Raw genomic sequence first — 12,198 nt, 5'->3', positions numbered from 1 at the left:
ATATAGCCGGGTGAGGGAGCGGTGTCATCAACACACCCTACACCAAAATCACCAAATTATCAGGGCCCATCAGTCAGATGGAGACTAGTTTCAAGCGCTGATCGTATTCTAAACTTCATTTAAGACGCCCAACCACGCCCATGCCTAACCCCCAGATACGCGGAGCGGAGCTTGAACTAATCCTTGCTGCGCGTAACGTCAATCTTGATGGGTTCAAACCCAATTTATAAGAGATAAGAAGGTGCATGATGTGTGCGCTAAACCCGTTTTTTACCTCTCGAACGAATGCACATGGAGTATTCGGCTGACGATCTCACAGCGGCCGGGATTCTGCAGTACTTTGGGGTGCGTCATTTTCTTAATACGAAGGCAATATATTCACAGATATACCATGCGTGGTCACCAGTACATATGTAGTGCGTGCTGGTTGAATGCCTTCTTCCTCATTCTAATGTGACAGTTCAGCGATACTAGTTACATTATGGGTAGGCTTATCCCGTACTATTCCCATTCACCATCAAACCTGTTGACCCAGACATATGATTATGTTTGCTCACTTCGCGAAGAGGTAAGTAATGCAATTTTTCAGTGACACAGCATAACGTGTCAGTGCTGTTCAAAGTCGACATTCCTGCTTCAGTCGCGCTGGACCAAAGTGAAAGCCCTGTACATCATCACACGATACGCCCCCTTTTGTCTCGTCATCACGAACATGTATCGTGCGTTCAGTTCCAGCTCACATCTCCCCAATAATGAATTGACATGTTTCGTCCCAGTGGCCTTAGTCCCGAACGAGAACGTCAATGTGTGTGAGCGTGCAGCGCACTTCTACTCATGACGGTACTTACCCCGCAACTTCGCCAGAAATGCCGGATGTTAATCGATATTTACACATGTACGTGTATGGTACATGCTGTATACATGTCCTTGCCGAGCGCTGTTCTTTGCTCTCACAGGTTTTGCAGTGATATCACTCACTGGCTCTGAATGTATATCTTTCTCCCGCGATACGCACGCACTCTTCATCCGATTCATTCAGGTTTTTTTGTGCTCAGAACATACGCACTCTGGAGCAGTAATAGAATGGTGCTCGTAGCTATGCTGTCCACCCTTGTGGTGAGTCTCATGCCTTCGCCACACCCAAACTCATGGTTGATGAATCAGTCAGACTATCATTGTATCATTCGTCAGCCTGTGGTTTACCGCTATTGCAACTTCTAATCGTTCGTGCTCTCACTTTTCCCCACTAGTATTCGCACATATTGACTCCACTTTCACAGTTACAATTAGCGCGATTCCAGGTATCACAGGCTGCTACCGGATCTCGAACACCATCCAATTGACCGTGCCGTTTATTCTCTTGTTCGTGTTCCAACTAGGTATATTGCTGGGAACTGGCAACATGAATTACAGACACACGCTAACACTCTCCCCAGTACTAATCTCCCTCACACTCATACGTGCCATACAGAGCTGGCGGTCAACCAGCGGCCCTCTTCACGCCGTCCTGTTGAAGCATAACACATTCTACTATGTATGCGGCCTCCGTGAGTCAGAACTTACATATATTTCCCTCATTGACAATGATTATCATTCCGAAAGTTCTCTCGGCCGTGAACGTCATTGTACCAATGATATTTTATGATGTGTGTAATCCTCCCGATACCCTTCAATATCTTTGAGTCATTGATGTTCCACACACCCAGTCTCCATATCACTCCATCCTCGAAGAGTATGCACCTCTAACTTTTGTCGCGGATTTCTACTGACAACACCCCAAACACGTCTACAGTTTGGAGGTCTTTATCCTCGCGATCCTCGCCACGCGCATGCACCTCCATCTCTGGCATATGGACCAACATGCGCACGCCACTGACGCTGTCGTCTGGATTTATTTGGGCGACATCTTACCTACAGACTCTACGGTGTGATATCTTATCTCGTAGCTTGTTCTCCGTCGTTTGTGGAGTCGGGTTTAGGACATGCTTAACTTATGGACTTGCATTTGTTTTATCACGAAGTAGAATTTGGCGCATGGAGAGACACCTAACTTAACGGGCATAAGTAATCAGGACAGCGAAGATCGTTTGTTTAGAAGTGGCCTTTTGACAAATATATGAATGGATATGGATACTTATAGTTGTTCGTCGCAACGCGCGAGTGGCGTTCTGCTTTTGTCGAAGGTCTCCGAAAGCTATTGTTCGTATAATCACAACTCTTCCACTTGGCATCGCTGATCTAGATAGGGCGTGACAATGGAAATTCTATTGGGCTTTTGAAATGTAAGGGTTCTGAAATGTGCTTGATAGATTCATCCTGGGTTTCATGCAAACAATGGGGATGCGCATAGTACAAGGTAAGAAATAGAAGAGATGTGTACATACGATGCGTTATATTATGGAAACTGCGAGCCACAAAGCGCGTTGTAGGAAGGTGATGATCAGACAAAAGACAAAGACTTGTTGGCAAAGGCAGAATTATCTTTCCCATTAGCACGCGTGACTCCTGCGAAGAACTTAGGATCTTTGGTGGGGGAAACATCCTTGGGGCTGGGGGTGGGATGCGAAGGAAGTGCACAAGGAGCCTGACAGCGCATCGTTAGGGACATAGTTTACGAGAACCGGGAAAGGACTTGCGTTCAGGAAACCATCATGTTTCTGGGTGGCACTATCCTTTGTGTTTGTGAAGCACTAGAGGGAAAAGTGTAAGTGTATCGCGATGTTGACAGATAAAAGATAAACAGCCTACATGAAGGAACGAGCGCACGCAATTGCGATGTTTGGGTCGGGATGATGGAACGGTGCTCTAAACACACGTCAGAGGTGAATCGACACAATGACAGAGGAGAGTGTGCATACCTGCATGTTTGGGTATGAAAGTCGGCTGAGAGTTCGATCCGATGCAGCAGTGAGATGATGAGAAAGACGGTGGGTGAGATCAATGAGGGTACGAGAAAAATCGGCTTGCATACGACTCGGAGGTCAGTGGTCACAGCAAAAGTGGCGTGTAGGCCCAAGTGTGGTAAAAAACGAGCCACTGCAACGTGTTCACGAAAAGTGTGGCGTAAAACCAAGAAATATAGAGGTCATTGCGTACGAGAGAGTGCTTTGACGATCGGAAATCTATTGTTATACTTGGATACCTAGTATGCATAAAGCAGAAGGCGAAAAAATGGAAATGTTCGCATATATCCCCGAACGACAGTTTTCTATTCGAATGGGCACATCGTTCTTGAACAGTCTATGTGAAGTCGGTGGGTAGAGCCACAGGGTCTTGTCCTCCTGATCGACAACGAACATTGTGGGATTTTCGGATAGCTATGATAGTAGGGAGAGAAGGCACATGTAGAAGTACTCGCACTGGGCATGTCAGTAGCAAAGGTAAGCTGTATCGCGTTACGCACGTCGGAGTCCGTCCATGTCTACCTGAAGAAATTCCTGACTTTGTCTCAAGCATTTCTGCTTTTGACACGTACTTGACCGAAGCATGCAATGGATAACGGTGTGGACACTCGCAATCTGGAGAATGAGTACTACCACTGAGTACAACCTGATAGCCTGGGCAATATTCGATGAGCCAGCCGCGTTGCGGGTGCCAAGGCCCAATTCGGGCGCTGGGTTGAAATAACAATGAACTGTCGATCGATAAGGAGCACTATGTCGGAAATTTCTAGCGAGCCTCCGAAGTCAATTTAAGACATTTTAAGGGTACTTTTCACACGGTACCCTTTTAATACACACTAATGATGTAAGATAATATTTCAAGGCACTTATAATAGCTTGTCCCAATCATTAAAAGGCACTATAATGGTTCTGGACGAGCCACCTTTTAAGGGCATGAAATGATCATGTAAGCATTGTAAAGAGTCTTTGTGCGTCTCGATGCCCTTGCAAGACCAATATCCAGAATTTCAAAATAATAATAAATCATATTCATATTTATATTGATAAATGTAGTCAAAAATACAATTATTTTAAAAATCAAATCGGAGAGGGAGGGGTGGGCCTTCAATGTGTGAATATTGGGGGGAGCACTGGATGCAGATGGGATAATGGTCGTCTGGGAGCGAGAGGAGGGATGTGCAGGAGGGGTACAACAGACGACGCACCGGTACCGGTTGACTTGCACCAGGCGGGAGTACTGGGGGGGGTTCACTGACGACGCGCCGGAACCTGGTTGATTTGCACCAGGTGGGAGTACTGGGGGGTAACAGACGATGCGCTGGAATCCGGTTGACTTGCACCAGGCGGGAGTACTGGGAGGGAGGGGGGGGTGGTTAACTGACGACGCACCAGAACCTGGTTGATTTGCACCAGGTGGGAGTACTGGGTGGTAACAGATGACGCGCCGGAATCCGGTTGACTTGCACCAGGCGGGGAGTACTGGGAGGGAGGGGAGGGGGTAGTTAACTGACGACGCGCCGAAACCTGGTTGATTTGCACCAGGTGGGAATACTGGGGGGTAACAGACGATGCGCCGGAACCTGGTTGATTTGCACCAGGTGGGAGTACTGGGGGGTAACAGATGATGCGCCAGAACCTGGTTGATTTGCACCAGGTGGGAGTACTGGGGGGTAACAGACGACGTGCCAGAATCCGGTTGACTTGCACCAGGCGGGAGTACTGGAGGGGGGGGGGGGGGGGTGGGTTAACTGACAACTCGTGATGGGTAGGGATAATATATCTAGCAACCAACGATCAGCAGTTAGAAGTCAAATCATTAAGATAAAGATATTCACAGCACCAAGTTTTTTGCACGAGTTGATCCAGAACTGACAGATTGATTGTGTCGCTGATCCTGGACCTCATTACAGTAAGTGAGGAGAGAAAATTGGCGGTCTCTTATGAGGGGGAGGTAGTGAAGGGTCTCGGGGAACAACCTAGCAACACCAGTCAGTGGACATGCAAACAGGGGGCTCCTAGATGCTCACCAGCTGCCGAAAGATATTCAGCACAACAATGAGAACCGGCATATAAAAGAGTCCCAACAAAGCTGCTCTGCCAGGATTTGCAGTGACATACTGCTGCGCAGCGTCAATGAAAGCTGCAACGTAGCACGCAGCTGGGGCACACAGCACCAAGTTTTTTGCACGAGTTGATCCAGAACTGACATATTGATTGTGTCGCTGATCATCTGGCAAACAACGATCAGCAGCTAGAAGTCAAATCATTAAGAAAAAGACATCCACAGCACCAAGTTTTTTGCACGAGTTGATCCAGAACTGACAAATTGATTGTGTCGCTGATCCTGGACCTCGTTACAGTAAGGAAGGAGAGAAAATTGGCGGCCTCTTATGAGGGGGAGGTAGTGAAGGGTCTCGGGGAACAACCTAGCAACACCAGTCAGTGGACACGCAAACAGGGGGCTCCTAGATACTCACCAGCTGCCGAAGGATATTTAGCAAAACAATGAGAACCGGCGTATAAAAGAGTCCCAACAAAGCTGCTCTGCCAGGATTTGCAGTGACATACTGCTGCGCAGCGTCAATGAAAGCTGCAACGTGGCCCGCAGCTGGGGCAGTCGAATCGAACGGCATGAAAGAATGAGGACAAGATGCAAAGATTGTGAATATAATGATAAGCTCACGCTTGCCATGATCTGAATCATGGAGTCCTTGACAGCGACAATTTAAACTTCATGTGAGTGATAGAATGAAAATTTAAACACGACTTACTAATATTAGCAGTCCTGATGATAGGTTGGGAAGGAGGAATGATTATTGTCATTATTCCCGAGATGATTGGCAGCGTCGTTGGTATAATATGAACTAGTTAAAACTTAAAAGCCTGCTGCAATTGTCGAACTTGACTTGTTTGTCATTGTTATGATCCGCCCATAAATGGAATGACTTACACAAACTTTCAAGGTCTCACTAGCCATTGAAACCTTTAATCCGACCTTTTGTCGTATGGCAATATAAGCACGAACCAGTCTGGACTGTCCTCAGTGGTTGGTGAGAATAAAGGGATTCATTAACAGACTCAAAATCAACAACAATGCAAGCGGCCAGTAAACATGACAAAGGAAAATTGGACAAAAAATTGGAGAGGTAAAAGACTCGATCAATTAAATTGAGAAACAAAACCATGAGTAAGACAACGCGTGCAGTGTAACATTACCATGATTCACCTCGCCGACTTCTTAGGTCTGCCGCGAGCAGCACGTCGCTTGGCTGGCGGAGGGGCCAGCGGAATGATCGGATCTGCATCTGGGTATAGTTCGGGTTGAGTAATAGGCTGGACACCAGTAGTTTGGCGTTGACGAGCAGCGGGCGATCTACGACCACTGGATGCAGACGGCTCGGAGTCATTTTCCAATGACAACTGGCCAATATCAACTTGAAGCTGAGTTGTGGTAGAGGTGACGGCCCCTCCGAGTCCATGGCTAATGGACATGGTAGTATGATTGTTGGAGACAACATGAACCGGAGGTGTGGATACAGGAGCGGGAGTGGGAGCAAGAGTGGGAGCGATAGCAGGAGCAGGGGCGAGAGCAGGAGCAGGAGCATCTAACTGCTGGAGGAAATTGTCCTCCCAGGTGCGAGGTTGAGAGGATGGGGTCGAAGCGCTCACTGTAACTGAGCTTGCGCCGAAAACTTCCCTGTTGTAGTAATCCATCACACTGATGGCCCACGAGCTGCGTTTAAACAAACGTTCCAGGTAAAAGTCGTAGTCTTGCCCGTACTCGATCTTTGTGGCTGATCCAGTTGCCGTGAGTTCCTGATCGTGCGTCAATAAGAAATGCGCCTGTGAATGCATAAGTTATCAGTATACATGCAAATCCAAAGAAACCACATTGAGGAATGTAACACAATGTGAGTCACTCACCACAATAGCGGCGCCTGCAATAAGACCTTCCGTTACACACTGCGTGTCCCAACGCTGACCCCTAGCCTTCGGGTGTCCCTTCGTTTTCCCAGAGAGCGAAGCCTTCCCGAGTATCTCAACGCGGATAATCTGGTGGGTGAAGTCAGTGTCCGTATACTGCTTTGAAAGCAGCTGAGAATGTACTTACTTTGACCATGATGGGTGTTTTGAGGAAGTCGTCAGGAACCATTGCAGCGGGATTCATGAACAGGATGGGGGCCAGACGTGTATACTCGTCCCCACCATGCTTCTTTAGAAGAGCGAGGAGTTTTTCATTCTCCTTTTTTTCAGCAGGCCCATCGGTGAAAACGGTTGGGTCAAGCTTCAAACTGGAGTAAATCAAACCTGCGCAGTCCTTGAGGCTATGCAGTATGTTCGACCTTTCGGAACTGACCGCAGCGCGAAACTGGGACACATGTAAACGTCAATGACATTGAAATCACGGATTGGGACATTAATATGACTTACGAGGGATCCGAACTGTGAGTAATTCTCCATCGCTTTATGTAACGACTTGGGTACACAATGATAAAGCTCGGCCATGGCGCCATTAAGCTTTGCCTCAGGTGAGGTCCAACGTGTATCACTGCGTGGGTCGATGTTTGGTTGGGGAGTCGTTGGGAAGAGCCCATTCATTACCCAGAAATAATGGAACATTGCGTACTTCTTGCCGGCACGCGTGATTTGACTGTCGACAGCTGACGTCTTCTTGAGGACTTTGTTACGGCTGCGCGCTGGAATGGCAGCTTGGAGCGTTGCGTAATCTCTCTTGAGAGCTCGTAGCTCAGATCGCACTGTGTTATACGCTTGCTGGGCTATTTCGAGTGCCTAATAATATAAGTGAGAATGTGTAAATATGTCAAACCAGATATGAGAGTGAAAGACGAACATACCTTGCGGACCTCAAGCATGGGTGCGTCTGGTTGAGGGATCATCAATATCCTCCTCAGGGTCCCTAAGTCGCTCCCTGCATCAGATGCGCTGTCTCGTTCTGAATCGTCGTCAGATCCATAACAAGTGTCCTCGACAGCATCAATCTCTGCAGTGAAGTCCTCAGCATCTTCAAGTGGGGCTCGTCGAGGCATTGTGATCTGTATCTGAGAAGGCGGAACAACAAAGGAGAGACGGAACACAATCAAACACTCACCCTGGGTTCAGTTATTATAGAAAACCCCATTGAATTATTGACACATAGGGTGCTGCTGGATGATTATGTTGCGGCGTCCAATAAGGCGGTATTCGGTCCATAGCGCCGTGCGACATCGACAAACGTGAGAGCTAGACACTCGGATCAGTGTCTGAAAACGCATGGATGTACCTTGCACGTAATTAAACGTGAGGGTAGCAGCCCATGATGAGATGGTCTTCAATAAATAACTCACCCTGAATCTACATGAGGGTGGCATTAGTTATTACGAGGCTGTGATATTATTCAATATGATATAATATAATTCTACGACATCGTAATAACTCGAGACTGTAAGTGCGTGATCAGTAATGGATACATGGAACTCAGAATAACGCGAAGCTCACAGTGACAAATAAGGGCAGCGAGCGTGATGTGTCGTCACCAGCATGCCCATGTCTTCATGCGAAGAAACATGTCGCTATCGATATGGTCAACAACGATAAATTCACCTTGATGTTCGCGGTCAGGGAACAAAACAGCACCACGGATGAAAGATGCGAGCGGAACAAATATGGAGTTTGCTCTAGGAACAGCCTTGACACGAGTGAACTTGAGTTCACAGTCAATTCTGCGAGAAATACCAGTGCCCGCAGTATATGGCTGGACCAGTGCGAACTCAAAAGACCCAACATCTGGGAGATGGCACTTGAACATGAGTATAAGCTTAACGAATACTGATCTTTCCGGATTGAGCTGTATGAGCACGCAGTCATAGCGTGGTTGCCCGTGGAAACTCGGATTGCACCGAAGGTAATCGGTAGCTTGTTTCCAGTCAACGGTCGACTCGTAGTTGACCTTGAGGTAGTGATGTGCGCAAATCTGGAAGAGAGTCAATTCAAGGCGTCAAAAGATACAATCAACACACCTCGAAATTGGCGGGTAGGGTAATCCATCTCCTCAGTTCATATCCATACCCAGGCAAAGATGTATTGAGAAATCTGGAGAACTTCCTACGAAAGTCTTGAAAAGCACGGTCAGTCGGGCTACAGATATTCTCGATGTCTTGGATAGATTTGAGTTGCTGCGGCGAGCCAAGTTTGATATGTCCTTGTGCAACAGCTGGATTGTCTTGAGCCGCAGCGTCCAGATCATCAACTTCATCGTCCTCGAGGTTGCGCTGCTTGTCAAATGTGTCAACACGTCCTCTCAACAGGTTGATTGCGAATTTATTTTGGTTGACACGAAGAATCTACGGTATTGTTCAGCGGGTCTACCAAAAGGTGACACAATGTAAGGCATAATATCACAACTCACCTGTTCAGCCACTTTCTTTCTGTTCGATTGGCGCTCGTAAGCCTCCTTCAAAGGGCCATGAAGCTTCTCATTTGGACGAGTACTGTAGTTGCATGCCGCGCCCTTCATCCGGATGTCGCGGGTCACGTGTTTCCAGAGGTGAGTCTTTGGGAAGTCCCAGTCGACTCTTAAATCTTCGATAGGAGATTCTGCAGCGCATTGCGCGTAGTCCTAGAGTGAGAAACAATTGGTTAAGTTCTATTTCAGCAAAGGAACGAGATCCTACCTTGAGTGCATCATTAAAAACAAGTAATTCGGCTTCAATGGCGTTCAACGTGCTTGTTGTATGCACATTTAACCCAATATAACTGTCAAGCTGCAGGTAGCTGCTGATGAGACGAAGCAGTCGGTACCCGTCTGGGCTATCAGCTTGCTTCAAAATATTCAATGCTGAGTAGAGAGATTGCTTTGCAGCGGTTAGATAGAGCAACAACAAAACATAATGGTACATACTCTAGACAAATCCTGCATCTTATTTCCATCGCTGAATGACATGTGGATGACGGTGTTGAAGTGATTTAACTTGCGCCATCGAGGGAAGTCGGCAATTCTGCAAATGATGAGCGCAAGAGCCACAAAATCTAAATATATTTGACTTACTCCTCTTCAAACAACGACTCTGCCTCACGTCCCAAGAATTTGAGAATCTTCTTCAACTCATTGAGTAGATGCTTCCAAATTCCCAAATGAAGAGCATGTAAGCGGTCGAGACTGATCGCGTCATGAGGGTCAGAGTGCGAAACACTCCACAAGACGTTCTAAGTTCACAATTGATTAATGTAGATACAATATAAATGTATGTAGCTTACCTTGATAGGACGTAGTCCTAGCGCCTTCAACAGTTCTTCACCGCGAGCCTTGCTTTCCTCGTAGACGTTAAGTGCAGCTATTGCGTCTTGCATTGATCTCAACCGAAACGACTTCGAGAGATCATGAAGTTCGTCAAGTGGTACGATGCATACCAGGCACGGGCATTTGCTATGTTGGCCACGAATCAGCGACATCATACACCTACAGGGGCTGTTAGATCGAAGTTCATGCACCGGTACACCAAATTACTTACTGTTCTTCATAGTCAGCGGAAAGTATCAGTAAGATGGGAAACAGCCAGCGCAGAATCTGGTCAAAGCACTTGAATGAATAGCCTGTCTTCGAGTATTGCGCGACCAGTTCCAAGAACTTCACAAATGACTCATGCCATACCACATGCTTGAAATTTGTGAAACCTGTCTTGCCGTTTTCGCTTGCGTCTTCGGAAACCTGTCATTATTCCATTCGTCAAATTAAGGTATGTTGAATATTCGATAACTTACGATAGGCAACAAACCAACTACACGGCCGCCGCCAATGCCCTCACCATTCCGAATTCCTACCGGTAAATTGGCACAACGTACCACAACGGGATACGCCTTTACTGTACCGTGTGATGATAGTCTTGTCTTGTCCGCATACAATATGAAGCAAAAGGGGGCCGCGACAAGACCATGCGGAAGACCGGACTATTGATTTTGAAAAACAACTAATCAGTGAGAGTACTTATGAAACAACTGTTACGTACCTGGACATCCCACCATCGATCGCCTGTCCACGGTTCATCGTAAAACCGTTCAAATCCCGTACTATTATGTTTGAATACACGTTGAGCGTCCCAGACGAAATGAGGTGCGAGTAAGGGATTTTCTAGTAAATCAAGGGCCCATTCCCATATGGGCAAAGAATGGACCTCATACACACGCTCCTCTTGTTTGTATGGCACAGTAATCTTGTGTTGTGTAAACTAGACAGGTTTCTGTAACATAATGATCCAGAAGAAACATTAGCTACATACCGGCGTCACTTGAGTACTCGCGCTATGCAATGCATTGCAGAAATCAGCATCGTTTTTCAGCGTTATTTTAATCTGGCCTCTCGCGATGCGGGCAATCAGAGATAGTAGTCCATCAATATGCGACTTGTTAAGCGCAGCGTCCAGAGCAATTTCCGCAAATTCAAAGTCACCTCGTGAGGAGAAAGGGCGCCATGGCTCTTCATCAACACGAAGGCCATCGGGAGCATCATGTGCGTTAACGCGAAACTCATCAAATGCTTGGAACAGCGGTTCACGACCACTGGATGGATGATATTCCGTTTTGAATTCGAGGGGCCGCTGGATAGACGCTGGAGGACCGGTTTCAACAGACGCTGGAATACCGGTTTTAACAGATGCTAGAGGACCAGGTTCAACAGACGCTGGTCGACTGAAAACTGTACAGAGAAATCAATCAGTAATGTAACAAACTATCAACACTAATATACTCAGACGTACCTGGGATGTTGACACTCTCATTCCCATGGTAAGATTCGAAATCATTCAGATCTAGGTCCATGGGATCAGCCGGAGCAGATAGGTCAGCTATGAGTGAATGACATTAGATGTGCACGGGGAACAAAAAACGGGTGGATGCACCAGGAGGAATGGAAGAATCTACATTTGCAGCCGACTGACCATTGCTGGCGCTCAGTGACGGGCCAGCTATTGTTTCAGGAAGCCTCGTCACCTTACGAGCCTTCCTTCGAGCTAGATACCTCGATAGATCAATAAAACAAAGTGCTGACTAGTTATTGATTGGTAGATAAATTCAACTCACCTTGTTGCTGGTCCCTTTGATATTCGAGACCAAACGCCTCCTGCTCCCTCTCAACATCCGCACGCTTCTTGCAGGTTGCTTCGTGCTTCTTGAAGCCCTGGGGCTTGAACTTCCCGTCACAGTGAGGACATAAGCGCCGTCCTGTAAGTGTTTCCTCTGTATAGTTATACTTGCTTCTAGATGGTGCAGTACGATTCGGAGCCATAGTAGTAGCTGCGTGACA

General features: G+C 47.1%; 4 protein-coding genes across 4 annotated transcripts; 1 reads left to right on the top strand and 3 right to left on the bottom strand.

Annotated features, from left to right (window-relative positions):
* The first annotated feature begins 196 nt into the window (after positions 1–196).
* Positions 197–1,834, top strand: DEU56DRAFT_804754 (uncharacterized protein). Its single transcript, XM_041353255.1, has 14 exons — positions 197–345; positions 407–416; positions 466–485; positions 536–568; positions 623–719; positions 777–805; positions 865–895; positions 957–989; positions 1,040–1,116; positions 1,169–1,223; positions 1,281–1,379; positions 1,437–1,646; positions 1,707–1,732; positions 1,793–1,834. Exons 1-12 carry the CDS (start codon positions 286–288, stop codon positions 1,643–1,645), a joined length of 753 nt encoding a protein of 250 aa, XP_041208385.1. The 5' UTR covers positions 197–285; the 3' UTR covers position 1,646; positions 1,707–1,732; positions 1,793–1,834.
* A 2,317-nt stretch (positions 1,835–4,151) lies between these two features.
* On the bottom strand, positions 4,152–5,564 carry DEU56DRAFT_946431 (uncharacterized protein; the record flags this gene model as incomplete). Its single annotated transcript, XM_041359042.1, has 4 exons — positions 5,381–5,564; positions 5,262–5,329; positions 4,739–4,879; positions 4,152–4,683 (listed from the first exon to the last, which is right to left on the bottom strand). The coding sequence occupies exons 1-4, from the start codon at positions 5,534–5,536 to the stop codon at positions 4,152–4,154; spliced, it is 897 nt and encodes a 298-aa protein (XP_041208384.1). The 5' UTR covers positions 5,537–5,564.
* A 561-nt stretch (positions 5,565–6,125) lies between these two features.
* DEU56DRAFT_912812 (uncharacterized protein) lies at positions 6,126–7,951 on the bottom strand (the record flags this gene model as incomplete). The annotated part of the gene is made up of 5 exons (XM_041357448.1): positions 6,126–6,746; positions 6,828–6,956; positions 7,015–7,272; positions 7,335–7,694; positions 7,760–7,951. The coding sequence occupies 5 exons, from the start codon at positions 7,949–7,951 to the stop codon at positions 6,126–6,128; spliced, it is 1,560 nt and encodes a 519-aa protein (XP_041208383.1).
* Positions 7,952–8,433: 482 nt separating this feature from the next.
* On the bottom strand, positions 8,434–12,180 carry DEU56DRAFT_871449 (uncharacterized protein; the record flags this gene model as incomplete). The annotated part of the gene is made up of 12 exons (XM_041355699.1): positions 8,434–8,874; positions 8,921–9,244; positions 9,310–9,519; positions 9,575–9,754; positions 9,802–9,898; positions 9,949–10,106; positions 10,158–10,359; positions 10,412–10,608; positions 10,662–10,847; positions 10,907–11,125; positions 11,177–11,505; positions 11,976–12,180. The coding sequence occupies 12 exons, from the start codon at positions 12,178–12,180 to the stop codon at positions 8,434–8,436; spliced, it is 2,748 nt and encodes a 915-aa protein (XP_041208382.1).
* Between the last annotated feature and the right edge of the window lie 18 nt (positions 12,181–12,198).

This window comes from Suillus clintonianus (assembly GCF_016758775.1).
Source record: "Suillus clintonianus strain FC179 chromosome Unknown DEU56scaffold_36, whole genome shotgun sequence".
NCBI classification, from domain to species: Eukaryota; Fungi; Basidiomycota; class Agaricomycetes; order Boletales; family Suillaceae; genus Suillus; species Suillus clintonianus.
The sequence above is the reverse complement of the archived record's forward strand: the minus strand, read 5'-3'. Positions and strand labels throughout refer to the sequence as shown.